Source organism: Embiotoca jacksoni, unplaced genomic scaffold (assembly GCF_022577435.1).
Source record: "Embiotoca jacksoni isolate LCO1_2020_lvr unplaced genomic scaffold, fEmbJac1.0.p SCAF_4, whole genome shotgun sequence".
In the NCBI taxonomy this organism is placed as follows: domain Eukaryota; kingdom Metazoa; phylum Chordata; class Actinopteri; family Embiotocidae; genus Embiotoca; species Embiotoca jacksoni.
The window spans coordinates 4,842,370-4,868,708 of NW_027185392.1; the positions used below are offsets into that span (position 1 = coordinate 4,842,370).

At 40.7% G+C, this 26,339-nt stretch overlaps 1 protein-coding gene across 1 annotated transcript in view; it reads right to left on the reverse strand.

The window, feature by feature from the left end:
* LOC138208823 (cytoplasmic phosphatidylinositol transfer protein 1-like) overlaps window positions 1–26,339 on the reverse strand; it is a 62,189-nt gene that overhangs the window by 14,425 nt on the left and 21,425 nt on the right. The window contains exon 2 of the mRNA XM_069166975.1: window positions 314–462. Coding sequence (XP_069023076.1) covers window positions 314–462 — 149 coding nt within the window. The remainder of the gene's footprint in view (window positions 1–313; window positions 463–26,339) is intronic.

Genomic DNA, 26,339 nt, shown 5'->3' on the forward strand with positions numbered 1-26,339 from the left:
GTGTTTCAGTTCTGCAGTGCGCTAAGGGGCTCATTCAGTCAACCAATGTGAGCTTGATACCATTGATGCTATATTGAATGTTGAGAAGGTTTCTGTGAACAGTCCTGTTTTCGTTAACTGTTCAAACACAATGGCTAATGTCATTCTTCCCAATTCACAAAATATGTCCCGAGGGAAAGAGGACTGTGTCAAACACAGACATCTCTGTTCGGGAGTTGGCTACAGACTGAATCAAAATGACATTACATCAACTGCAACAAAGAGTCTAACCGTACCCCACACACCATGTCGTAATCACATGTCGAGCACTGACCTGTTGAGGTAGACGCGTTTCTCTGTGAACTGTCCTTGGCCGTGCGCCGGGTCTTCATACGGTTCGTTCTGGACAACCTCCACCCCTTCTCCTCGATCACTCTGCTCGTGGCTGTGTTTACTGATCATGTACAGCTGTCCGATCCGGTACTGAAGGAGGAAACAAAGACAGGATGAGTTCACATACTTCAGTGTGACAGCAACTGACTCCAATTAAAAGTTGAGACATTACTGAAACAGGCATAAGGCACATTACATTCAAAGACAACCAAACTGAAAGGCTCATCAGTCAAGTGTTAAACTGAAAAAACAACCTCATCACAAGGTCCATTGCAGTGGCCGTTATGAAGCTTTGGATCATATCACACAAACCTGATTATCCGTTAAATGGACCTTGTTATTTTTCAACCGTTTAAAGTACTGCTTCACCACAGCCTGCATCCTATTTCTCAAGGCTTCATTCAACTTTTGAAAGTCACCTAAACTGAGAAAATATTGGAAAACAAATGTTCAGCCAAAGTTCGAACTTGTAGTTTAAGGCAAACCAAAGGTGATGTCACTGTTGGTTGCCCCTTAGGTAAAATTTTGCGTTTAGATTACTTTAACCATGAATCGCCTGAATGGTCTGCATATTATGATTTACTTTACATTATATACTTTATTTTAGAGGATTGAGTGAATTAAAAAGATTAACGAACCAAGTGACGTCACGTCCACTTTTTCATCAATGTCTTTAATGAAAGGTCAGCGTCACAGTTTGTTTGTGGCAAAGCACTTCTGTTTTAATGAACTCTGTGGCATTCGTGCGCACTGGACCATGTTCAGTTAATTAAATTCTGCGGCCATGTAACATCAGATTGTCTTTTAGTGTCAGATGCCCGGGAGCAAGTTTCCTTTAGTCAGTCCATGAACTATAGATCCACCGAATGAACACGACACCTCTGTCTGCTTTTGATCTACCATCTTTATTTTCTCAATCCAAAACTTTGGCTTGTGACAAAAGTCACAGAAAGAGGAAAGAGAGGTACGGAAACGAATGAGCTGACTGAGGAGAGACTGAGGAGCATCGAAGGAGGGCAACTTAATGAGAAGGAGGGGCTGAAATTAAACCAGAGAAAAGAGACAACTAGACATTTGACAGATCCGCAAGAGTAAGACGATGAGAAAAATGAGGCGTTAACTGCAAGAAAAAGAGGGTTGGATGATGGCCGATATAATCCTTTTATCTGTTACGGGCTGTGAACAGCTGCACCCTGCTCACTCACCATAGACTTTCTTTCCCATCTGTGCTCTTCTCTCCCACAACACGAGCCTCAGTTTAAAAAGACATCTCAGCAGTGAGAGCTGGGGCCTGGTAATAAAGGAGAGTCAAAGCAACCATATTCCCCTGGATTCCACACTGCCTCCATTCCTGACCTTTACCTGAGCTGTGAAATGCTGTCAGGGTAAAATGTGAAGTGTTTACCCAAAACAGCTCCCAGAGGTGGGCTCTTAAAATGGCGTCAGCACCTAGCTGCGGGTGTAAATCTTTGATGGATACACCTATTTACAGGTGTGGTCTGAAATGAATAAAAATGATTACTTAAAACCTCCATAGTAATTAGTCCAGACTTCGATCCCATCATGGTGGGATTTGCATGGTTTGGGGCATCTGAGGTTTCCAGGAAGCCAATTTTCACGCAATACAATTACCTCAGAGTAAACGTAGGACTGTTAAGTGCTGACACTACAATATACACAGAATATAATCGTTTGTTTGATACTATACATTCATTACGTTTTCCTAATTAACTAATAGTCTGATGAACTAATTCCATGAATCTAACAAATCTTAGTGTTCTGGTGAGGTTGTGGTGATGGTCACTGCTCAACAGAACTCTCCGTTCTGCCTCGAGGACAAGAGCGTAATCATCTGAAAACACTCCCAACACAGTAACGAGGCTGTAACACGGCTGATGATTCAGTCGAGCCTTTGATTGATTCTGATTACGTATGGGGCAGGAGGCAAAACATTTTTTTTTTTTTTTTTTAAATCAACTCCTTTTCCATTTCACACACTTCATGTGTCTCACTTGTGTCCTCAGCTGATTGATGTCTGGTCACTTTAATGAAAGGAAGACTGCTGAAAATCAGAGTTCAGCTAGAATGTAAAACAGCAGTTAGTCGTGGCATAGACCTTTAACAGACCTATTCCTATAATATTAAGTCCCTCCAGGAAATCACATGTTCCTTTCCTGGACTTACATTGTCTTTGTTTTTTTCATCAATCACAAAAAAAACTCTGCAAAATCCTAGAGGGAAATATAAATCTACCATTTCAAATATTCCTGGTTATTCTTAAAATAAATATATCCATGAAACTAAATGAGAGACTAAGACTTTTCCCAGCACGTCCTCCTCCCGAACCTATTCAGACCTGGTTCAGGTAGTAGTTGTAGGTGCAGTACACCTGACACATTTTCATTTGGACACACAACAGGGGGAGGCTTTCACCCAGATGTAACATCCACACGTGTATGCAAAACAACACAGACGTGCGCACAAACAAGGACAGTATTTCGTGCATTTACTCCCTTATGACGCAGTAACGACTCATTGTTACAGTGGTCTTGTATTCTAAAATCAACATGCAGGCAATATATTTTGCATTCAATACCACCAGTAACCTGATATAATGGGTTTCCTGTGCATACATTCCTCAGCTGCCTCAACACAATTCTTCCTCACAGTCTATGCACTGAAGGTCACAAACCCAGCTGCAGCACCTTGGCTCTGTGGCTGCTTTCAGTGTAAAAGTTTGAAAGGGCAGTCGTGCAATGACTCACTTCCTCTGTATCTGTTCACTCAGAGGCCCACGGTCTCCAAACAACAACTTAACGGCTGCGTTCGAATGTCAGAAAATAAATTGTGATTACGAATATTAAGGAGACACACACACAAACACGCTTAAAATGGCTGAATGACAACATTCCCAGAGTAGAGCCAAACATGGCGGCAGTTTAAGATCAGGGCTGAACAGTTATTAAGACGCGCCGTGTTTGGCTGACCTCAGCCACACAGAGACATGTTATATAAAAATGTTTTCCATCTCTTTTTTTTTTTTTCAGGCTTGTTTCCCTCCTCGCAGAATGTTTTGCATTAGTCTACTGCTGTAAATTGATTACGCAGCGACTGCCATGAAAGCCAGAGAAAGAAGGTAAACTTTGTTTATGCTTCCAACTACAATTCTCTTTGTTTTGATTAGAGGATTCATCAATCAATCAGTAATTTATTTTCCAACCATTTTGATAAGCAATTCACTGTTTATGATTTCTTGCTTGTTTTTGTTCTTGCATTGCAGTAAACTGAATTTCTTTGGATTCAGATTTTGCGGTCAGCGAAACAGAAAAACAATTAAGTTAACACTTGGTTGGTAACATTGGGCACCAGGAAATCATTCTGGACACTTTTTAAATTGTTTTCTCATGGTTTGGAGACAAAGTTATGAACAGAGAAATAATAAACACTAATAAATAAACTAAAATGATCAAATGAGTAAAATATTTTGGTGAATTAAAACCACTAGATTTAACCCATTGACAGTTAACTGCAAAATTCGATGCAACAGAAATTAACAAATGCGCCACTCAATTAAGTCATTGTAGTACCAGCGGCCTCTTCAGTGAATGTGCCTCACTTGGCAACATATCAAAATATAGCGCCGGTTGATACGACCCAGTGCCAGTACAGAAACCTCCCGAGAGGAAAGGGTGAACCGAAGTGGGAGTTACATTCTATAACGACAAAGTCGGTGCCAAGGCGACAAAGCACTAAATACTGAGTGGTTGTACAAATCATTGTTCCTCCGGGTGGACAGTATTATTGTATTGTATAGTATTGTTAATTAGCTTGCTGTTGAGGTGCTGCTACTGTAGCATTTTTGAATTTTGGACAGAGTCACGAGGACAGGAGGAGCAAGCTATGAACACAAACCTAACATTTTTATAAAGCCGATACACTTATTCACAAGCGGTTTACACATTCAGCAGATACATAACTACTGTTCAGTTGGATTTGGGTCAACTGATGGATGTCCAATGTTCACTCTCTTTTTAGTTCTGTTTACCAACTCCTGAGGGAAATATGTGGCTCTGTACCTGCTAAGTGCACCACTATGTTAAGTTCGTTGTTTCCCCAGCAACAAGCAAAGGGTTGCTTTTTTCTGGTTGTTGTCTTCTTGAAAACAGTAAAGAAAAACAAAAAGATTTGCAGAATTATGGCAAAAGGTGAATTGTTGGGTGATAATTCTCTGCAGGTTTATTTGTCACTACAGCACTACATTTTTCATACAAATAGTCGCATCATCTATTGTTAATATATTAATAATAGATCATTAGTTATAGCTTTTTTTTTTTTTTTAGCAATCACTTACACCTAAATTTTTCTAAACCAACTTTCACAGCCACTGAAAAGTTCAGGAGGAGTTCAGTAAGTGTCGCAGGGACATGTCACGTTGCAAGATTATGAAATTCATTAGGCAAAAGGACATTTTCAGCACCCGCAGCACACCTTCAGGACATTTTGAGAGTAGGCAGGCCGAGTCCTCATACGACCTGTACGCAGTGCGAGGCCCCGTGCAGCACAGTCAGAACTGCACTTCATCATGTGTTATCTAATAATGATACGGGGGTAGCCCCATTCAACCATGCGTAAGTAAAGAGCAGTGGAACATTTATTAATATAGATGAGGTCTCTTTGTGCTTCAGTCAGCCTGTATTGTGTTGGTTTATGAAGCAGTTCGCAGTCTGTCACAATAAATTATTTTTTTTTTAATGTCAAGAGGATCAGCACTGAAAAAAAAAAAAAAAAACTCTGCTCATTTCTGATATTTTATTAATGCAGCACAAAACCAAGGCTGTATGATCTTTAATTACCAACATTATTTCTCTTATCTCTTACCAAGCAACAGCCAAAACAAATCGATGCGAACATATTCTTTTTGCATCTTGTCGATTCAGTCTCTCCCTAACCTGCTCGATTCATCAAATTTCACCTTTTGAAGCCTCGAAAGCAAAGGCGTTTCTAAAAATAGCTCTGGGCAGTGGGGAGAGTGAGCCTGCCAGGTTAAGAGCTACTGTAAATAATGCAGATGCACTCCACCCCTCTTCTCAACGTCACATACAAAATGAGGGAGGCGAGTGGTGTGGACTCAAAAACACAGGAGACTGCAGAGGACAAGCGGAGGGAGACATCCGGGGGAAGGTTTTGTGAGTCCTTTGTAAGGACAAAGTTGCCGTGAATGAGAGAGAAGTACAGACAGACAGAAATTAAGGCTTAGGACACGGTGTTACACAGGCAGTAAAGCATGACATCAGACTAATTCAATTTCTGTTGAGGCAAAAGACGCCCTTATCCATTCATTTCGTCATCGATGAACTGCAGTGGCCATCAACTTAATATCAAGGACTTGCATTATCCAAGCCTCTTCTAAAGCCCATGTGATGATTTGAAATGTTAGAGGACGCCATGAATAGGTGAAAACAGGCCGCTACCATATTAGGGAAGGTTTGCAGAACAACAAATAAAATCTACTGGCTGGTTGGAGAGCACTGTTATTTTTCCCCATTGGGGCATTACAAGCAATCATTTCAGAGAAAGCTGCAGCACTGGAGTACTACTCAATCTGTCTCTTGTCTGGAATCTTCACAGCGTGATCAATCATTTAGCGGCATGATGCAGCCGGCACAAAGAGGCCAGTACTTGCCTCCCCTTCATTCGATTTGTCTGATGACAAGGCACTTTGGTTTGCTGTTGCTCATTAATCAATGCCAATAAACTAGAGCGTGTTGTCATCATCACCCCTATTACATAGATGTACTGGAGGTCATTGAAACCCAAATCCACAGATTGACAGGGCTACATTCTTGTGAATGTAAGATCAAGCCACGGTGGTGTCCTGCTGGTCTGTAGCACCTCAACTCCATATAATTTCCACTTTTCAGAAAAATAACAAACAATGAAGGGTAAGCCATTGATTTTTTTCAACTTGGGACTCGATCTTAGGGTACACCTCGTGCAAAGTGGCTCAAAGCGCAACTGTCTTGGGTAGCTTCAGATTGAAACAGTCGTCACTCTCCTGTCCAAGGCCCACGCTGTGTAAATAGCAAATGTACCTGCGCCCATCCGAGCGCCCGTAAGTGTTATTAAAGAAGCTTTGTCTACTATGAAGCTACCTGACCTGGCTGACGTGCTGAGCTCTCACCGTAGGCTATACTACTTGCTGTTTGTTGTGTTAAATAAAGGTCTGCAGATAAAAATGCATTTATTGCATCCTCTATGCATAAAATGAACAGTCAATCTTCCATATTTCCATCAAAAAAAATTCTCTAATCCCACAACCCACCACGAAATTAGCACCAAGACCATCAACACCCCTAAGTTTTCAAAGCACTTTACTCCATTTCAAGTTGAATTTTTTTAAATAACAAGAATGTCACGTCATGCACATTAAAATCTTGGTCAGCAGCTGCACTCTGTCACATGGCAGTGCCATACTCTGACAGGATTAAAGAGGGAATGGTCTGACATGAAGTTAGATACTAACTAAGTAGTGACCTGCATGAAGAACCTGAGTCAGCTGTCCAACAGAGACACCTGAATTCACCCTCGTGTTGTCCTCGGGTCAAAATGACCCGCAGCTGTGTTTAACCAAGTTCTATTTTATTTCTATATTTTTATATTTTTTGGGATCATTGGTCAACATTCTTTAAAGAAACCCTCACAGCCTCTGTGTCACCAATGATCCCAAAAAATATGAAAATAAAATAGAACTTGGTTGAATACAGCTGCGGGTCATTTTGACCCAAGGACAACACAAGGGTTAGGGAGATCTCAGTAAATTGGTAAACTATGTGGATTCTTTTAAAATCACTCCATGCTCAATGCAAAATCGTCTAACACATATTTGCATTCAGTGCCTCTGGGTTCTCCCTCAGAAAAAAACAACACACTATAATCACTTGCATCTCAAATAATTTAGATTATTCATATTTCAGTCATTTTAAATTTTTCAGTCCAGTTCACTTTTATTTATTTATCCATCTATCTTTTATCCACTTTCAGTCCTCTGTTTATTAACTACAATCTAAAGGACCAATCAACACAAATATTTCCATTCATTCACCAAAAACAAGTAACATTTTACTGCTCACATTAAGAAGGGCTTAAAAAAGTCTAGACAAGCCGTCAGGTGACCAGATGTATGGCTGCGCTGGCGATATGAATAAACAACTAGCTGCGTTAAGCTGTATCGATCAAGATGTGGTCTATCTGGACTCCTTCTGCATTCCTGTGCAGTCAATAATGATACAGCGCAGTCATCAAGAAAGTGGAGGAGGAGGGTGAAAGAGGAGAAGAAAGAGAGGGGCTAGCATCCTTGTATGGTCTGAAAAGCCACAGTGCTGCCGTCGAGGGGGATGGGAAGGGAGGTCAAATAAGGGTTGGAAAAAAAAAAAAAAGAGGAAAGAGAGGAGGAAAGTGGAAAAAAAGGGAAGAAGAAACAGAGTGAGGATAAAGGGGGGAAACCGATAGAACAGAGGATGAGAGGAAAACGGGAGGGAAGAAAGAGACAGTAACAGAGGAGGAGTTGTGATTAACAAGCTGCATATAATTGTGTCACTGTGCTTCAAGGCTTCTGCATACAGAGAAGAGGGAACTCAAATGAATGAGAGCAATAAAGCAAGACAGGCAAGAATGGGTGGAGGACAGAGTGGAATAATTTGCCTTCCATTGAGAGATGATCTCCCTCGTTATTCTGGGTGACAATATCCCTCGGCAAAGATACAGAGGCCCTGAGTACTTTGACTTCAAGGGCACGCAACAGCAAACATACTGATGAAAGCTTTTCAGCTTGGCTCTTAATTATATATGGGAGAAAGGCTGTGGCTCTTAGTTAGGGAACAAGAGTCAGATTAGCAAGCAAGCCTGTTTTAAGTGTATTGTTGTTGAGGACGTGTTAATAATGTCAACTTTGAACCTGGTAAATAAAATGCTGAACAACTCAAAACAATTTCTTCAGCGTAAGCAGCATGGGCCGTCTCGTGTGGGAAGTTGAAATACAATGGGAACAGCCGAAAAACAAAGCTGAAGTCTCACCTAAATGTTTCCTGTATAAGTGGCATTTCTAAGCCTGGTTTAAGTTTATAGGTTTATTGTTTGGAGTATCTTTTTGTGATGAAGTCCCTGATTTGCTGACCGTGTATAATCACACAAATAAAATTGACCAGTCCAACGTATTACAAATGTGATTTTGAATTTCTATCCCTCATGTGTTGTAACATTGAGGAATAGATTATGGATTATCTTTTAAATGTATGCTTTTCAGAAGAAGAAAAATAAATGACCTTCAGGATACAGAAGTCCTTGACATCAGCCAAAGACTCCTATGAAAAACTAAAGTATCAGTGAGGACATAATTAACCATCAGTCCAACAGCGCTGCTCCTCAGCAGCCAGGTCAGCACACCTCTCTATTTAAATGTCAATGTGAGGTAACTGCTACACTAATAGCTCTGATAATCACTGTGTTCCACTTGTAGAGGCCCACGTTAATGCCCTCCAGGACCATTTGGTGCTCGGTAAGAGACGAATTGGAAAGAAAATGTCGGGGCTTGTGCGATTTTAATCGCTTAATTTCCACCTGAAATAGTGAAATCGTTTCTGAGAAGACCAATGTAAAAATAATCCTGGGACTCGCAGCCCGTATAAATGAGCTCAGTGTGATTTTCTTACCCACTCTGTGAATGAGTCTATGTGGGAAGCATGAGTGTGAATTGAGCTATTATGATCGCACGTTGAGGATCTGTGATGACGTAAGCAGAGACGCGGAGAGGTTTTTTTTAAATTATCGTCTGAGGACATTTTTACTAGAAAAAAGCACACCTAACAGTCACCCACACGGTGTTAAAAATTGTTTTTCAGAGGGAGTCATACACCCGTGTTAAATTAAAAAGAAATACCAAGGATGGCGCCGATATCGGTATTTGAACATCGTTTATTAGGGCCCGGTTTGTTTTATTTTTTGTCGAAAAATATCAGAATATAACCCCGTTTTATTTAAAAACTGATAAGGGAGTATGGCTATGATCAGCGACAGATGCAAGTGCTGATTAACAGTGCTTGTAAAAATTGTGGTAACTGTGGCTTCCCACTTCATGCACCTTCTTCAGTCTTGGACAATGGCATTCTCCACCTTTTGAAACACAAATGCCACTCAAAACACATCGTCCGGCTTAGGTGCACGCAACAGTTGTAAAAAAATAAAAATAAATAAAACATGTTTGATATAGGTCCTGATGTTGGTCATGCTCCATGTGCATTACTGTGTTGAGCTCCGTTAAAAAGCTATGGGAAGTCTCAAAATATTTTGATCTTGTAGACAACCTAAAAAGGTGCAGAAAAATGTAAATCTTACCTTTCTATGTAGAAAAGATTACACAGGTTTACAACCTTTCTTACATCCATCTATCACGTGCGCGCGCACACACACACACACACACACACACACACACTGCTGGCAAAGTTATGAGCCCATTCCTTTACAATTTCATTACCCATCATGGTAAACACACACAAACGCACACATACACACTGAGCCACAGACACATGCAATCTTCTTGCCCTTTTCAGTACACATTTAATCAACTGGGTGGCAGTGAGCGGTGCTGCTCTCCTTAGATAAGATTATCCTTTAGCTGTAAGCCTGACAGTCAATACGTGGACCAGAGTTATAATTAGTGCATATGTGTGTGTGTGTATGAAGGCAAAAGAGAGAGACAGGGCAAATGAACAAGACAGACCAAGATAGTAAAGATAGTGAGTGAGTGAGAGAGAGAGAGAAAAAGACGAAGAGAACTTATCAGTGTTGCCCAATCTGAGCACCATAAACACAAGAAATCAATGTGCAGGTAGAAAAAAAACGTCCGCAGTACATCTCTCTCCCATCCTCACGCTTTCATCAGGGTCTGACTGAGAAGGTGACAACAGTGAAGACTGGAAGACGGAATTCTGACTGGACTAACATTTGGAGCTATAGCTTTCCTCCTATAGCAATCACATTTTATGTGTTTTATGGGTGTAGAAGTGGAAACTGGAGCTTTTACTGTCTAAGGTACTAAACCTTCTATACAAGTTGATAACATAAAACAAAGAGACCTACAGTATTAAGCCAGCGTTATACTCTGTCAGCACTGCTCGTCAGATGTAAGACAGCTGCAGTCATGAGCCAAAACAGATGGAGAAATTCATTTAATGCCATCAGTAGGGCTGGCTACCAAACTTTGCTACTTTTATGGCACAGAACAAATTGGGTCGGGGCTATTTATCATTAAAAAAAAGCCTCGTCATTCGGTATGACATTTTTATATATATACATTATACACTACTTCCTCACTAAATCATTGCCATTGTAAAAACTCACGAATTTCCCAAGACTAGGCTCGACTTGGATAACTTACTCGGTTTCAACTTAACTGGGTAAATCTGTTATGAGGACACCTTATTTCATTATTTTCAAAGACATTTTTGACCAAACACCTGTCTGAGCTTGGACGCTGCAGTAACTGGAGTTTTTTTTTTTTTTTTTTTTTTTTTTTTTAAATGGATTTTATAAGATTGGTATCGAAATAAATGTTGTTCAGGAACCAGTATTTGAGTCAAGGTATCGGTACATCAGACATATATAAACGATACCCCGCCATAGCCATTAGTGAGGAATAACATCCATGTGTGTAAAACCTAATATTTTCTTTTTGTTTTGCTTAGTCTGAAGTACCGGCTAGAAATTGCATATCTAAATTGTACAGATTGATAGAATATTAAAGCAAAAAATAAAAAAAAAAAAAAGGAACAAAGTTTGATCCCAAAGATTATAGACACTGATTTTAACTTTCTAACCTCAATGCAAATATGCATAGCCAGAGTTTAAGGCTTAACAACCACTGAAATGGTAATTGTATTGTAAGAATTGAGTTTGATGGCTGCTGCCTTGACCTTTAAGGGAAACAAACGAGGTGTCCAGCTGTGACTTAACCTGGTACCTGTCTGTTCCGAGTTCCTGCTAATACGAGATAAAGTGCTGGCCAGCTGAGGCATACAACCAGAACGCACGTCTCGCCTCCGACAAAATCATGAATCACCCAAATAATTGTTATCATTATTCACCATATTATCACACACACACACACACACAAACACACACACAGGCCCATGAAGATGCAGATTTATACACACAAATCCAATGCTAAAGACAGTTAGATGGCTATTTTCCGTGACTGAGATGACAGTCATGACATGAGAAATAGAACCATGAAAAGTGTAATCCTTGACTTTAATAGTTTTAGATAAATGTTATTTTAACTAGAAGCCTAAAAATAAAAATGCAATAAATAAAAAGTAAAATAAAGTGAGATATTTACATTTATCAAAGTACCAGTCAGTTGGTAAACTGTGTGGGAATAAAAAAAGATTGGAAATATATTCACATCTTTATACAATGATCAATAACAAAAAATAATTGATTCTGACTGGCCAGTAGTGTGAACTGCTCCAACTTAGCATCCCATACACAACTCTCACTCTAAATTATGATGCACAGGCATGTGCATACAGGTTAGTTCAAAAGGTAATCTATTACTGGAAACATGCCTCCCCAGAAGCAGGGGCTGAAGCCTTAAAGACATGCCAGACCATTTGGCTATTCTCTCCACACAAAACATTTACATAACACCTGATTCAAATGCTGGCTTGTCACAATAATGTTACACCTGTCTGGATTGAAAAATGCTCGTCACAGAGTCAAATCCCTGGCCCAGTACAGAGCTGGGCTCGGACCCAGCAAGGTGTTGGCATTGAGGTGAAGGTCACGGCAGTGTGCTATGAATTGCAAATCGGCGCCTACAGCTGCTGCTGCCGCCACCTGTGTGTGTCACAAGAGAACGGTGCAAAGATCAGCCTCTTACATGCCACCGCGGTGTGCGTCTTTGTGCATGTGATGGTGTGTGTGTGGTATTTGGAATAAGGTGAAGCGTGTGCGTGGGTGGGACATATGCTCAATGCTCTGTATGATCGATCGATCGATAGATAGATATACATACACAAATCTATATATACACACATACACACACACACTACATCAACATGGATGAGAAGGAGTGCAGTTACTTTGAGTGATTTCTGTATTCCGTTGCATGCCCTCACACACACACACACACACACACCAACGCAAAACACTTAACACCTTTTAAATATAATAGCAGCAGCAAAAACATAATCATTATTCACCGCAATCGGGCTCATTTTCCATTGCTTTCACGGTTTGAGAGATTATTTAATAGACTGCGCTCCTTGACTGATCACCGAGTCGGCATTCAGAACAATTACTTCATGACATTTGCTACAACAATGGATGCGAAAGGCTTTTGGGAGAAACCTGGAGTAGGATGGAGGTAAGTGGAGCCTAATTGGTAACCTCCTGCTATCTTGTCGTTTGTGAGTTTCAAATTTAATTGCTGAAATACCATTAATATTATTTACTCGCAGGTAAATTACATTTCTTGACAGCTTTGATGTTTGGAATTCACAAACTGTAGTCTGACTCTGACTTTGAAAAATGACATCCTGCTGACATGATTTGCTGCTTCATGACCTCTAGATGATAATTTACACGATAAACCTTTTTCATCCCTAATCAACAATTTTTACACGTTTTATCGAGAATCACGTGTCAAACAAATTAGTGCGATAAGCTCTACCTGAGAGAGACAAATGTACTCCGAGGGAAGGTCAGAACAGATCTGAAATGCAAAGTGTGTTCGCTCTTAAAAGAAGGCACAAGCTAAAAAGCATGTTATACATGGCAAAACATTACAAACCAAAACAATTTTATACTGAACACATGATTTGACAAAGACAATGTTGGACAACAATATTATTTCCTTCATCTTTTAATATTCCAAACAGAAGCTATGAGCGACCATTGCGGTGGGATAGCACAGCCTCAAAGCTTGTTACTGGAAATCATCTGTTCAGCACTCTCAAATGGTCTCATCTTCATGTTATTAAAAACCTCTTTAATTTAAATTTTTCTTAAGGGGATGAAAATGATGATGCTTGATTATGATCCAAGCCTGTGTGTGCCTGACCTACGATTGAAGAACCAGAGTAAAAATCGAGAACGTTACAAACGTTTAGGCGAGGTTCTCGCACAACTAATTTGTGATGGGGTTTGATTTTTAATATGTTGGGTAGAAACAAAACAAATATAAAATTTAGGGGGGAAAGCAGTGCCCTGAGCACACTAAAAAGAAAAATGGATACCAGGACAGAGGAATACAGGAGTTAAAATAAAAGAAGAAAGCAGCACCCAGCACCCACAGAAAAGACAAGGAGTAAGGAAGATAATAGCAGAGAAACTAAGTGAAAGAAAGCCGAGAATAAGACATGTGATGGAGCAAAAAGGAATTTGAGTGGCATATGAGTGTGGAGGGAAAAATAAAGAGAGGTACTGAGAGAGTAAGGATTTTAGGGGGAGGATGAGACAATGAAAATGAGTAGAGACAGCAAAAGGTAGAGAGAAAAGAGGAGTGGGAAAGGTGTAAAGACGTACCTTGAGAGAGAGAGAGAGAGAGAGAGAGAGAGAGAGAGAGAGAGAGAGAGAGAGAGAAAGGAGGTAGAGGAGGAAGAGAATGCGGATGAAGAGGACGACTGTTCCTGACGCAGTGGATCCTCTCTGCTCCCTGGCCAACACAGGGACTGTAAATCCCCCGAAACTTGAGAGGATGTAAACAAACCATTAGCCCTGTTCCACTGGAGGGAAAACCATCCTTCACACACACACACACACACACACACACACACACACACACACACACACACACACACACACACACACACACACACACAGCTCAAATAGGTGTAAATGTGCAGACTTGCTCACCTTGGTGGCACGCATACCAACGACTGTGCATACGTGCAAGAGCAAACGTACACACGAGCTACAGGGTAGCCAAGGGCAGAGTTGATGTAAGCCCTCTGAAAACATTCACCTCTACAGAGCTCCTGTTCACTGCTACTTTGCTCGAACAATTTTCGTCCATCGGACAGAGGCCATCTTCTTTGGGTGGACCCATATTATGAAACCTTCTTATGTCTGGCCACTTCTGGATTAAATGACTCAGTTTGTCCTGGAACACGGTGGGCTACCAGCTCCGAACACAGAGTATACCCATCAATCAACAACACGCACACTGAAATCTTCATTCAATGCTTGGCTCCTTTAAAATGAGTCCCATCTGAGTCATTTTACACCTGTGTTTTTCGCTATTTTCAACCTCAAGACATAAAAGACTAAGCATCTGCTTGATGTTTAACAGTCTATAGTCTCCCTGAGAACATGCTGATTTTTAAAAGACCTTGATACTGTGTTTGTCAGCACCTTAGCATGCCAACCAAATTAGCACTGAATACAAAGTACAGCTAAATAGATATAAATAAATAAATATAAATAGGTAACCAGGTATTTGGTCACAAAGTGTTTGACAATTTCAAATTTTGACCAGATGGGGTGGTACATCAAAATTCAGGGGATCACCAAACTTTTTACAATTCATCCTGAAGGAGACATAAATCTTTGTTCTAAATTTCACCGCAAACCATCCAATAGCAGTTAATACATTTCTTTTAAAACCTCTGGGAACCAAAAATCTATACCATCCATCCACCACAGATCCATTTTCTGCCTCTTATCCAGGGTTGGGTCACAATGGAAGCAGGTTGAGAAAATTAATCCAGATTTCCCTCTGCCCAGCAACATTTACTCGCTCATACTAGCAGATGCTAAGGCTTTCCAAAGCCAAATAAGATTTATCACTTTTCCAGTGTGTTCTGGGTCTACCCCAGGGTCTCCTACCAACTGGACGTGCCCGGAAAACCTCCAATGGAAGGTGCCCAGGAGCTATCCCGATCCCGTTTTCCTGGCTTCTTTAAACACAAAGGAGCAGCCGCTCTACTTCGAGATCCCTCTGGATATCAGAGCTCCTTATCTTATCTCTAAGGCTGAGCCCAACCACCCTGCGAAAGAAACTGTTTTTAGCCGCTTGTATTCTCAATCTCATGTTTTTGGTCACTTCCCAAAGCTCATGACCGCAGGGAAGGGTCGGAACGCAGGCCCTGTCCAAGGCCTTCTTCACTGCCGATGCCACAGCGATCCGCCTTTCAATCTCACGCTCCATCCTACTGAAACCCAGTTTAGAGCCGTAAAGTCTGGTAACAAGAATGAGAAGCAGCGGAGGCGACTGACCGGAGTGCCCTTCGTATCATCTGAGCCCTCAGGCAGACCGCTTTTCACAAACTAAAGCCTCTCGCACACCTTCACGCAACCAAATAACTCTCACCCCACTCTGGTTACCTCTAACTATCTCAGTCTCATTGTCTGTCTCCTGTCCCTTCATTCACTCCTCTAATATGTCCTTTCATTTCCTCCCTCTCTGTTCATATCATTTTCTTTTCGCCTCCATGTCATTTTCCGAAACCCTTGAAACTTTCAATCTGCCTTTCATTTTCACATTCGTGAATTCTCTCTTCCCACTGTCACCGTGACCGCAGATGGTCAGATTTCCTGGACTTGTGATAATGTCATGAATAAGAAAAATATGTCAAACTCAATTCGGTATGTTGAATTTTTACTGTTCAGACTTCAGTTTGGAGGGTTTTTATTGATTTCATGCAGCTCTTGAGGTAGCCGAAATTTATGGTGTGAATGTGTATGAGTGATAATGAAAAGAACTTCCTCTTACATGCATATGAGACCCAGACAGGCAGTGTTGGTGCAGAGTGACCACAGCAAGCAGGAAACAAAGACAATGCTCCAAAGTGACAGCTCGGAGACAGAGACTAGAGTCAGCTGCACAGTGATATGCACGTGTATTTGCTATTAATACATTGTCCCACCTTCTTTCCTTTACTTAAAACACATATTCGTCTTCATGTAACTTGCTTCTACACTCTGTTCAGGGCTGCCTACACCCAGTGCTTCAGCTTTATATATAGTGCCATCCTTTTAAAATGCCACACTTTTAACTACCAAAGAGAGCTATTTGTGAACAGCAAGACGGTGTCACACCTTCAGTTTTTTACTACTCGCTTTTGAGTGATAAAGATCTGGTGTTTTCTAATTAGTGTGAACACAGAAAATCGGTGTAGTGTCATGTGTTTTTTTTTTTCCTTGTGTCTGAACTGAGATCTGTGGCCTGTGAGCACTTATACGAAAGCAATGACTCATCCCAACACAATTTGGGCAAAATTTGAGAAACAGGACTACTTGCCGAGATCTGCACGAGGAGATTCATACCACGTTCACATCTGTTAGGTAAATTTGAAGCTACTACCAGCAGCATGTTAAGCAGGGGGAGACAGCTCGCCTGGCTATCTCCAAACAGAACAAATTCTGCCTCTATGCACCGCTAAAGCTGCCAAGCACACAGCAATGGAAATCATTCATCATTGAGAATGGTATTAATGTCATTAATTCACTCCTTGCAAAAAGCTAATATTTCCCCAAATGCCACCCATCTCCTCAAAAGAAAGACTATTGAGACGTTCTACAGTTTGCAGGAGAAGAAAAAAGGGTGTACGTGTATAAAACTAAGTCACGACACCCTCTGACGTCATGTTCTGTAATTGAATGTGACCACCAGTCAGAGCAGTTCAAATTCAAACGCATGATTCGATGAAAAGCACCTGCAAGCAGATACACAAATACTCACATCGGTTCTGTATGAGACTGAAAACACAAGAGCTTTTCAATTATAGACTGCATGTCTGTAAGGTCTCCCTTATCAGGCCAATGTACTGTACAAAAAAATATTTTTAGTTATTGTAAGTGCTGGAAAGAACATCTAAAGTTCCAGGCCAACTGGGCAAATGCCATCTTCTACTGAAGATCACGTTAGCCCCAGAAATGCAACTAAACAGATCTCAAGCTCAGATGCTTTGTCATACAGAAAATGGGAAATTGCTGCCAAGAAAATAAATAAATTGCTCTCACTACAAAGATTTTTTTTTTTTTTTACCTTCATACTCTTAAAGCACTAGATTTAAGAATAACAGCCAAAAACACATTAAAATGACAACAACAGAACCCCTTTATGCCTTCATGTCTCGGATGTCCTTGGCTGCACATCACACAGTGTGCAGTGTACTCATATAAGGCCATTCATGTGTCCTTTGCTGCAGTGTTTTTTTTCTTCACTTAGCAGTTCAGTTGTTTGAGTACGATGCATGATGAGAAAATTAATGTGAAAGTCATTCAAATGAATTTTCAAAGAACATGTCTGCTGTGCAACACATGGGAAATCAGAGGGTACTGATATAAAAGACAGGTTTTGTGTGATCTGTACTGAATGCGTGTTGGAAAGGATGCGGATAAAAGAGTCACAAAAGGTCTGTCTGTGGATTTGTGTGTACGCGCCTGTTAGTGTTTGTGAATAGTGTGGTCAGTGTAGGAGTGCAGGTGAAAGGTTTGTATTGCACAGGGAGGTTGTGAATGGTGGAGTGCGAGAGTGAGTGAGTGAACATAACTTAAATGAAAAGGTCAGGATGGGTGAATGCTGCTTTGATGGGAATCCCCACAGATGTGTGTGTGTATGTGTGTGCGCGCGTGTGTGTGTGTGTGTGTGTGTGTGTGTGTGTGTGTGTGTGTGCGTATGTGTGTGTGTGTGTGTGTGTGTGTGTGCGTGTGTGTGTGTGTGTGTGTGTGTGTGTGTGTGCGTATGTGTGTGTGTGCGCGTATGTGTGCGTATGTGCGCGTGTGTGCGCGTGTGTGTGCGTGTGTGTGTGTACACAGTCTATTTTTAGCCTGGCTGGTTGAAGTTTAACTTCATCATTGGGGACTCAGGACAATCAATTGCCACCAAACAATGTGTGCTTTATATCCATCTCGTCCACAAGCAGCTTTACGTCCGTGTCAGAAAAAAAAAATCCTTTTCCTGTTTTTCGTCTCTTGTGTTGTTGTTGGCGGAGCAACAAAGCTAATTTTATATGATTAAATCTTCTAAGTTGCTTTGAATTAATCATTTCTGGTTGAATTCTGGCATGATATGAGGCTGATCGACGTACAAACATTTCCATGTGGATTGTAATTTATAAAAGGGAACATTGCGTGCGGGTGCATTATTTAAAAAAAAAAAAAAAAAAAAAATCGGAATATGTTTTGCGTAAGCCATTTGAAGCACGTGCACTTTTTGACAGAGCAAAGTTTTATTAATGAGGTCCGAAGAACTAATAAAAAGGCTTCCATATACATCAGATGGGAGCATTTGTTATGGAAAGTTATGGAAAAAACCCTTTGCCCCCATCTCTCCTGAGCCTCACTCCACCTCTCCTCTAACCCTTGTGCTGTTATAATAATAAAACCCTCAGGTGTAATGGCCTGTGCATACACTTATTTTCCCTTTATGTCAGCCATTTCCCCTTCTCCCTCCCCTTGGCCCGGCCCATCTCTGTCCTTCACTTTTATCATCCATTAACATCTACGTCACCCTCTCCTCACCGGTGCATGACTGATGCAATGTAAGTGTGAGTGGCATGCTGGGCTATTGCATAATGACTGCTCAGATAGTGTTACTGTCCACTGCGGTGTAATTCTACACGCTCTAATGATTCTCAATGTAGCATGACAGCGCTGGCCAGAAGCTGAGGTTGATTTCTCACCAGCCGTGCACACAATCACTCCTCCGCCATCAAGCACATTGTTTCATCAAAGACAGAGTCTATTTACATGAGAATGGATTGGCAAAGTGATTTTAAACAAAAACATTTAAAGACTCAAACACTGGGTGGTTGAACTGAGACTCACACTGACACCGTGCTACGTTTATATCCAATAATGCTGAAGTGATTTGATGTCGGTAGTGAACTTTATGAACCCTGGTGTGAAAAAGGCTTGTTTACATCGCAAGGTTTGTCACATTGACAAGCTGAAAGAAATCAATAGTGCATTATTGGTACAGCAGTTGCTTAGGCAACATATGACGTAACACGCTATTTTCACATCCTTATACGAACCACAAAGATAACCAATAGACAATGCTGGCAGTGGGAAAGATTGAAATGCATCTTCAGTGAATAATGTCCGAGTTATCTTTAGGTAGAAACCTAAACCCCCAATGCTCCAGTGAGTCTGTGAGCGACGAGTAAAACAATGGGCTCTGTTTTTGTATTGTTATACAGATTAGTGCAAAAAGCACCAGTATTGCTGGTATTTTCCGGACTTCTCTTGTCCGTTTGATATTTTGGATGACAGACCACTGGGGAAAACACTGCTTGTGCTTTAATGAAAAGTGGCATTTTGACATCCCCTGTTGACCAGACATGCCAGGAACTGAGGGCCAGGTGTGTTAGTAATTTGTTTTGGGTCCAAAACAATTGACAGATGAAACGCAGGGTTTAGGCAGCAGTTGCCGTCCTGCTGCACAATAATAATGCAAGATAAATGTAATTGATTGTAACCTTTAGGGTTGTGACAGTATGTGCATTCATCCAAAACCTTTGGGTACAGGATATTTAGTTTGGCATGAGACCACACGGGTTCAAATATTACCGTCAGTCTAGAGCTTGAGTTTGACCCCGCAGGTGCACCAGTTCGGTGTGTGTCAGCAACCGCATGCTTAATCTCGCACGGTGTTAAATCGCAATTCACATTTCACAAATCATGCACGGCTGGTCCGTGAGACTTCTCTGCTTACACTGTGTGAGAAGACCAACCGGCCTCCGTGTGAAGTTAAAGCTGAACATAAACACAAATCGCTTTGATTTTGTTCAGTCACAAAGAACACCAACAATTCTCATCTAAACTAGAACACTAAATGGACATGTTTTATCTTATGTATTCTATACTGTAACATATATAAATGAGCAGTGCTGACATTTGTTACCTTATTTTATTATTCTTATTTACCGTATGCCAGCAAGTGCCTTAGCTATTATGGTAAAAAAATTATGGCCGATGGATATTTGCATTTTTCAAAATAAGAAAGACAAATAAAAATGATTTCTTCCTGCATGCCTTATGTTTTGTTTGCTGAACCCAAAAGGCACCAAACCCTGACTCCAAAACTTAGTAGCGAATCGTAGCTTTTCTGTGCCAATACACCCTTAGTAGTCATACTTGCTGCCAACTGGGTCCAACCTTATTAATTTCCAGTCTGTCACATTTCCTTTCAGTGATAATGGAACACGCAAATTGCCTTTCATTCTCACCACCCACAAGCATTAATTAATCTTTAATGGAAAAGCAACAAATTCACAATATCTAGTAACGGTGTGTCGCCACAACACCTTTATTGTATTGCTGTGAAAAGCCAGTCTGGACTTTACAATTTAAATTCCACTTTACCAAACCTTTAATACACTGTTTTTCTACTTAGTTTATCCTAAACTCACACTGTCTATGTCATGTAAACCAACATTTATAAAAAAAAAAAATGTCACACTCAGTAGCAACAAATTAAACAGACAAAATTCTGGCAACCTGTCGACCGCCCCGGTTAGTGACTCTAGAATCGCAGTCCAGTTGCTGTAACGTAAACTAAACATACTGACCTGTTTTGCCTTTACTCTGTTATTTATATTACCTAACTGTTCTAATTCCAGGAAGGACCACCAATAAATAGCTTAGCATCGGTCCAGTCCAACAGCAGTTTGCCTTTATTTGTATTGTTCTAAGCTTCCAAGCCTGAGGAACTGCTGGCTGCTGCTCATGCTTCTCTATTGTAACATTTATAAAGCCCTGCGATGTACCTTGGGTTAGGATTAATTCTTAATGAATGCCCCGTTTTTTACATTGTACTGTTTGTTGCCATGAAACAAGACCAGAGTTTCCACTAAACTGAAGCACAGGGTATAAATAAACTTCAAAGAAGATTGCTGATGTGAATTCTGTCACTTTTACAACCATGATTCAGCTCTTGGAAACAACTGCTAGAAACTATTCTCTTCAGGTCTATCCAAGCTTATTTTGTGCGTCTACTTTGTTCAAATGAGCCTTGTGTGCCGATCTAAGAGCAGCTCGTGGAACTTTGTTTCGGTGTGTTTTCGATGCCACATCTGCAGAGATGTTGGACGATAAGGGGAAAATGTTTGGAAGAACTATCAGCTCAGCTCAGCTCAGCTATGAAAAGAGCGAGGTGACGACTAGCTGTGGTGATTGTTGATCAAAATGCTAGTTCAAGACTAGACTAGGTTATTATGAGACTGTCTGTATTTGACTTACATTTTTACTACAATTCAAGAAACAAGTCAGTGACACTCAATCTTGTATCAGTACTAACCTGAATATTTCTCAATAAATAAATGCTTTCTGAATAGGAGGAGACTTGAATGAGGAGGTTTCAAACCTACCTTGTTTAGTCCGGACCTTCTGACCTTTCAGTTCGAATCAAAATAGCAGGTGTAAAAGTTGCCCCAGACCACAGCCCGAAACAAAGGACCCAGACAGTCTAGGTCCAGATTAAACTGGATTCGTTTTCTTAAAGTACATTTACAACTTATTTTCCAAGAGGAAACTAAGTGCTGGTGGTAATACCAAAATAATAACAGTACAGTGATAATGAAAGGAATCTGTTCAGACATTTTTCTCAATTAAAACTGAAAAGGTTACCAGCTAGATTGACAAAACGCTGACATGATATGCACACCTGTCTACAAAACCTATCAATATCAAGTGTTGGAGACACAGCCCAAAGGCCAATGAGTAATGACGACAGCACATGTGCAAGTCATGTAAAGTTCTTTAGTGTGCTCGCAAAATAGCAAACCTTGGTCCTGACGTTCGGGTGTGAAAATGAGCTAGACATAGTTCAGGTGGAATTCTGGGTGAAACAAAACCCATTCCCCACATATCTAAATGCTTACGGTGGGTCTCAATAATTATATGTAACATGATACAATACACTGAACTCTGTTTATTATGCAACAGAAAATGTATATTTTCATGGTTGTAGACTGTCTATATACTCTTTTTCAAGGCGAGCATGTTGTGGTAGAAATGTCAATGTCATTATAATCTAATAATTTCACTAACAGTGTATTTTACTGTTGTGGAATCAAGAGCGTGGAAGACACTTTATCAATGATACCTACTTGTCAAAATATGATTAAGACTGTGACTGCGGCTGACTTATTTAAATATACGTCAAGGCTGTCCACCAATTTCAGTGTATGCGGAAGCTAATGTTAAAATATGCTGGAGGACGTACAACAAACATTAAACCACTTAACTGACAGAACAAACAGTACTTAGTATTGCACAACAACCCTGAATATATTTCAGTGATCCACCCTCAGCTGCTGAAATCACAAAGATATTCCTTTGGGTGCTGCACCACCAGTCATACAACTCAACAATGTGGTTTGTGGTGTGAAGTTTGCCACAGACAAGAGTGGATAAAAATAGAAAGTGAAGGCAAAAATTGTATATAAAATTAGATATTCTGTTGCAACTACAACAACAACAAAAATCATGCATGTGTTCTCAGCTGCCAAGTCCTATGTTCTGCGTCAGGACAGTTACTTGGCCTTTTAAGATGAACATTTGTGCACATATACATAACATGTCTTTAGTTGTTGTTGTTTTTTTAACTCAAAGTCTTTCTCCCTACCTTTCATTATCTCATATCTCTAAAGTCTAAATGCACAGATTAACCTTTTCAAAATACTTTTTTTTTTCTTTTATCCATTTACATCCCTTCATCTTGAGAATGTCCTTTTTTCACTCCTTAAAATCTCACTAGCAATTTATACAGCCCCTTTTCCTCTCACATCACAGACACAACAAGCAACTTTCTGACCTTAAAGCAGGCTCAGGTTCACGCTGATTAAAACACTGTCCCCGAGTGCTCCTTTAAGACTGCTTGGTGTGTTAAGTTTGAGCACGTACAGGTTTATCCCAGCCCATGAATGTGGACTGTAATGCGGAGTCATCGTATTTCTAGACTAGCCCATGCAACACAGGTGCTTGAGCAGACCAAGTGTGTGTATGCCACATAAAAAATGTGCCGCTGTGCTGAGAGACTAATGTTGTTTTGAGAGATAAAACCATAAACGGCAGCATTGCAAAGTGAGTTAGCATCAGGAAGTGATACGATGTGCTTGCTGCACCATCAGACATGACACACAGGATCCATGATTAGATGCATGGCATCTCAGAGGCCAAATGCCCCATCTATTAAAGTCAATATCAGGGAATAATAATTTATGGCTCTACCCCCCGATTCAGATCTACTCCAAAATTTGATAGGTTCTTCCTCGGCCCATGCTGCACCCTTCCACCAACTTTGATGAAATCACACGGGTAGATTTTCAGTAATTTTGCTGACAAACAAACAAAATAACCCACAAACAAACTGTATCAAAAACATAACGTCCTTGGCGGAGGTCATATTAAGTAGGGCAATGAATATGAAAGGCTCTACAACTTATTCACACGCAGCATTAACCTCTGGCTGCAGTAAGAAACAAAATCATCTGGAACCAGTGATAAAATACTTCACATAACTCAGTTGGTTAGCTGGAGGTTCGATGAAATGCAGGTGTCAGCAGTTCCTCCGAGGAACTAACTCTGTGTGTGTGTGTGTGTGTGTGTGTGTGTGTGTGTGTGTGTGTGTGTGTGTGCGTGTGTGTGTGTGTGTGTGTGTGTGTGTGTGTGTGTGCGTGTGTGTGTGTGAAGCCATCCACGTGGGTTGAAAACACACTTCAGTACCATGGACAGCTACTATTTCTTCACAAAGTGGATGCAGTCAATTATAACCTGCACTGGTTCTACATCAACTTCCTCTTTCCTGTCTATAAATCACTCTCCATGCAGCTGTATCAAAACCACATGTTTAACGTTTAAATGCACTGCAAGTAAAGATGTACAGTATCTATTACATTAACTAAACTGCACTTTATCATTAAGTATGTTCAGTACTCCAGGCTTTAAACTCAAAACAGAACAGCCTGCCTTTTCACATGTGCACACACATGCTGGGCACACTAGACATTGCTCACCCTTAAACCAACACATTCCTGCATTACAGAGATGTCACTTTAATTGCACTGCTATTATCAGATGACTCCTGAGTTCAGTGAAAACCAGCAGGTGATTCACTCGAGATTTAACGGTGCAAATTATGGGGGATTACAATTGCGGATGGACTGATAATTAAAATTACAGAGCCCACCACTGTGAATCTAATCCTGTTTAAATAAGATGCGAGCCTTAGTGTGTCCTCACAGGAGTGCGGATAAACAGCTACCGGGTAAACTGCAGACATGCAGTTTGAATAACAGGTTAAAAGAGTAATAGGACTGCCAAGTTGAAAATGAGAACGAATATCTTATATTCCTCATTCAATTTATTGATTTTCATTATCGGCAAAGGACCGGAATGTAATGTAACCCTAGCACCAATGCTGCTCTCACTTTACTCGTGAAAAGCTCATCCTCTTAATATACAACTGTTACTTCTCTTTTCATTTACATTTATTATTAACCGCTGAGTTTCATCTCTGAGCCTTTGAGGTCCATTAGGACAAATCATAAGCAAAAATCACAAGAGAGGGACTCCTGTTTGATCATTTTATCAATTCGAATTTTCTTGACTTATTTTCTGTCCTTTACATATATATCAAAATATATCTATTAAGTTAAATGCACATATAGTCATAAAGGATGTTACCTACATTGCCCGCCTCAGTTACTGATGTGTAGTGCTGAAGGGATATTCGTTATCACAATGTAGAAACCTCCTTCTGGAAGAGTCCAAATGTCTCAAAAGAACCAGTGAATCCTCAAGATCCAGATGGTTAATGATATTTTATGCCAGCTGTCTTGTATTTCTTAATGTAAAAATGTGAATGATTCCCCGTTTCCTTCTTAGCATTGTGAAATGAGAGAGGCAGACCCCACAGAGAGAAGCGGACAAAAGAAGCAGATACTGAGCCAACTCAACTGGCCTTTTAGAAATATTTTCCTAAACTTCCACAGACAACCAAGCAACAACCAAGCAACAACCAAGCAGCAACCAAGCAGCAACCCCCCCCCCCCCCAAAAAAAAAATCCTCTGCTTTGGTAACATAGCCATAAACAGACAGCCGAAACAAATCAATCTAATAATAACGAACAACAACGCCTCAAAACCCAGGAACACTGAAGGCACAGAAATGAGCTCAGTTGGCAGAGCGTCAATGTGGGAACCAAAGCGTTTCCAAATCGCCTCTCTTTCTTTCTTTTGAAACACCACAGAACTTTCCGGGAAGCAAAGAATGACTTGATTTTCCCAGAACTGCTAATTGGAGCTTTATGTCAGTTGCCATGGTAATGGTGTTGAGTAAAGGTCAGAGGTCAAGGAAAAGGTGCCACAAAGCTCATCTGGAAGTGGGGATGCAGAGAAATGCGACGACGGTAGCCACAGAATTCTTTTATTAACGGTGTAAAACAAAAGTATGTCACGCTACTACATGTGCACGTACACACAAAGACCTTTCAGAATCCAAATTAATGACAGTCAGGGAGGTTAAAGTAGGTCAGAAATGTTGAGCCACAAGATAATCATTACGCACTCGATCTTCCTTCCCTGTTTTTCAGATTTCTCACTTCTGTCAGGAATCGTTCCTTCTTTCAGGTGAGTCTAACTACCATTTTTCTGAAATTACACTTGAATGAAAAGCCTGACTACAGCTGGCTTTCCTGGAACATAGTAACAGTACCAGCAGACGAGTTGAGTCAGTCAGCCAATGCACCGTAACAACAGTCTCGGTGTCAGTCACAGGCAAAGCTGTGCGCCACGCAGGCCGAGTGACAGGACAGGCTGAGTGCATGGCAGGCTGAACACAGGCGAGAGTGTGTTATTGAAGCAGTAATGGTGTCTCCTTTACCTCCCCACCTGCAGGCAAATCAATAAAGCTCTCTGTATTTAGTGCCCATTGCAGCGGCTCCCTCAGCAGAGGACCGTGT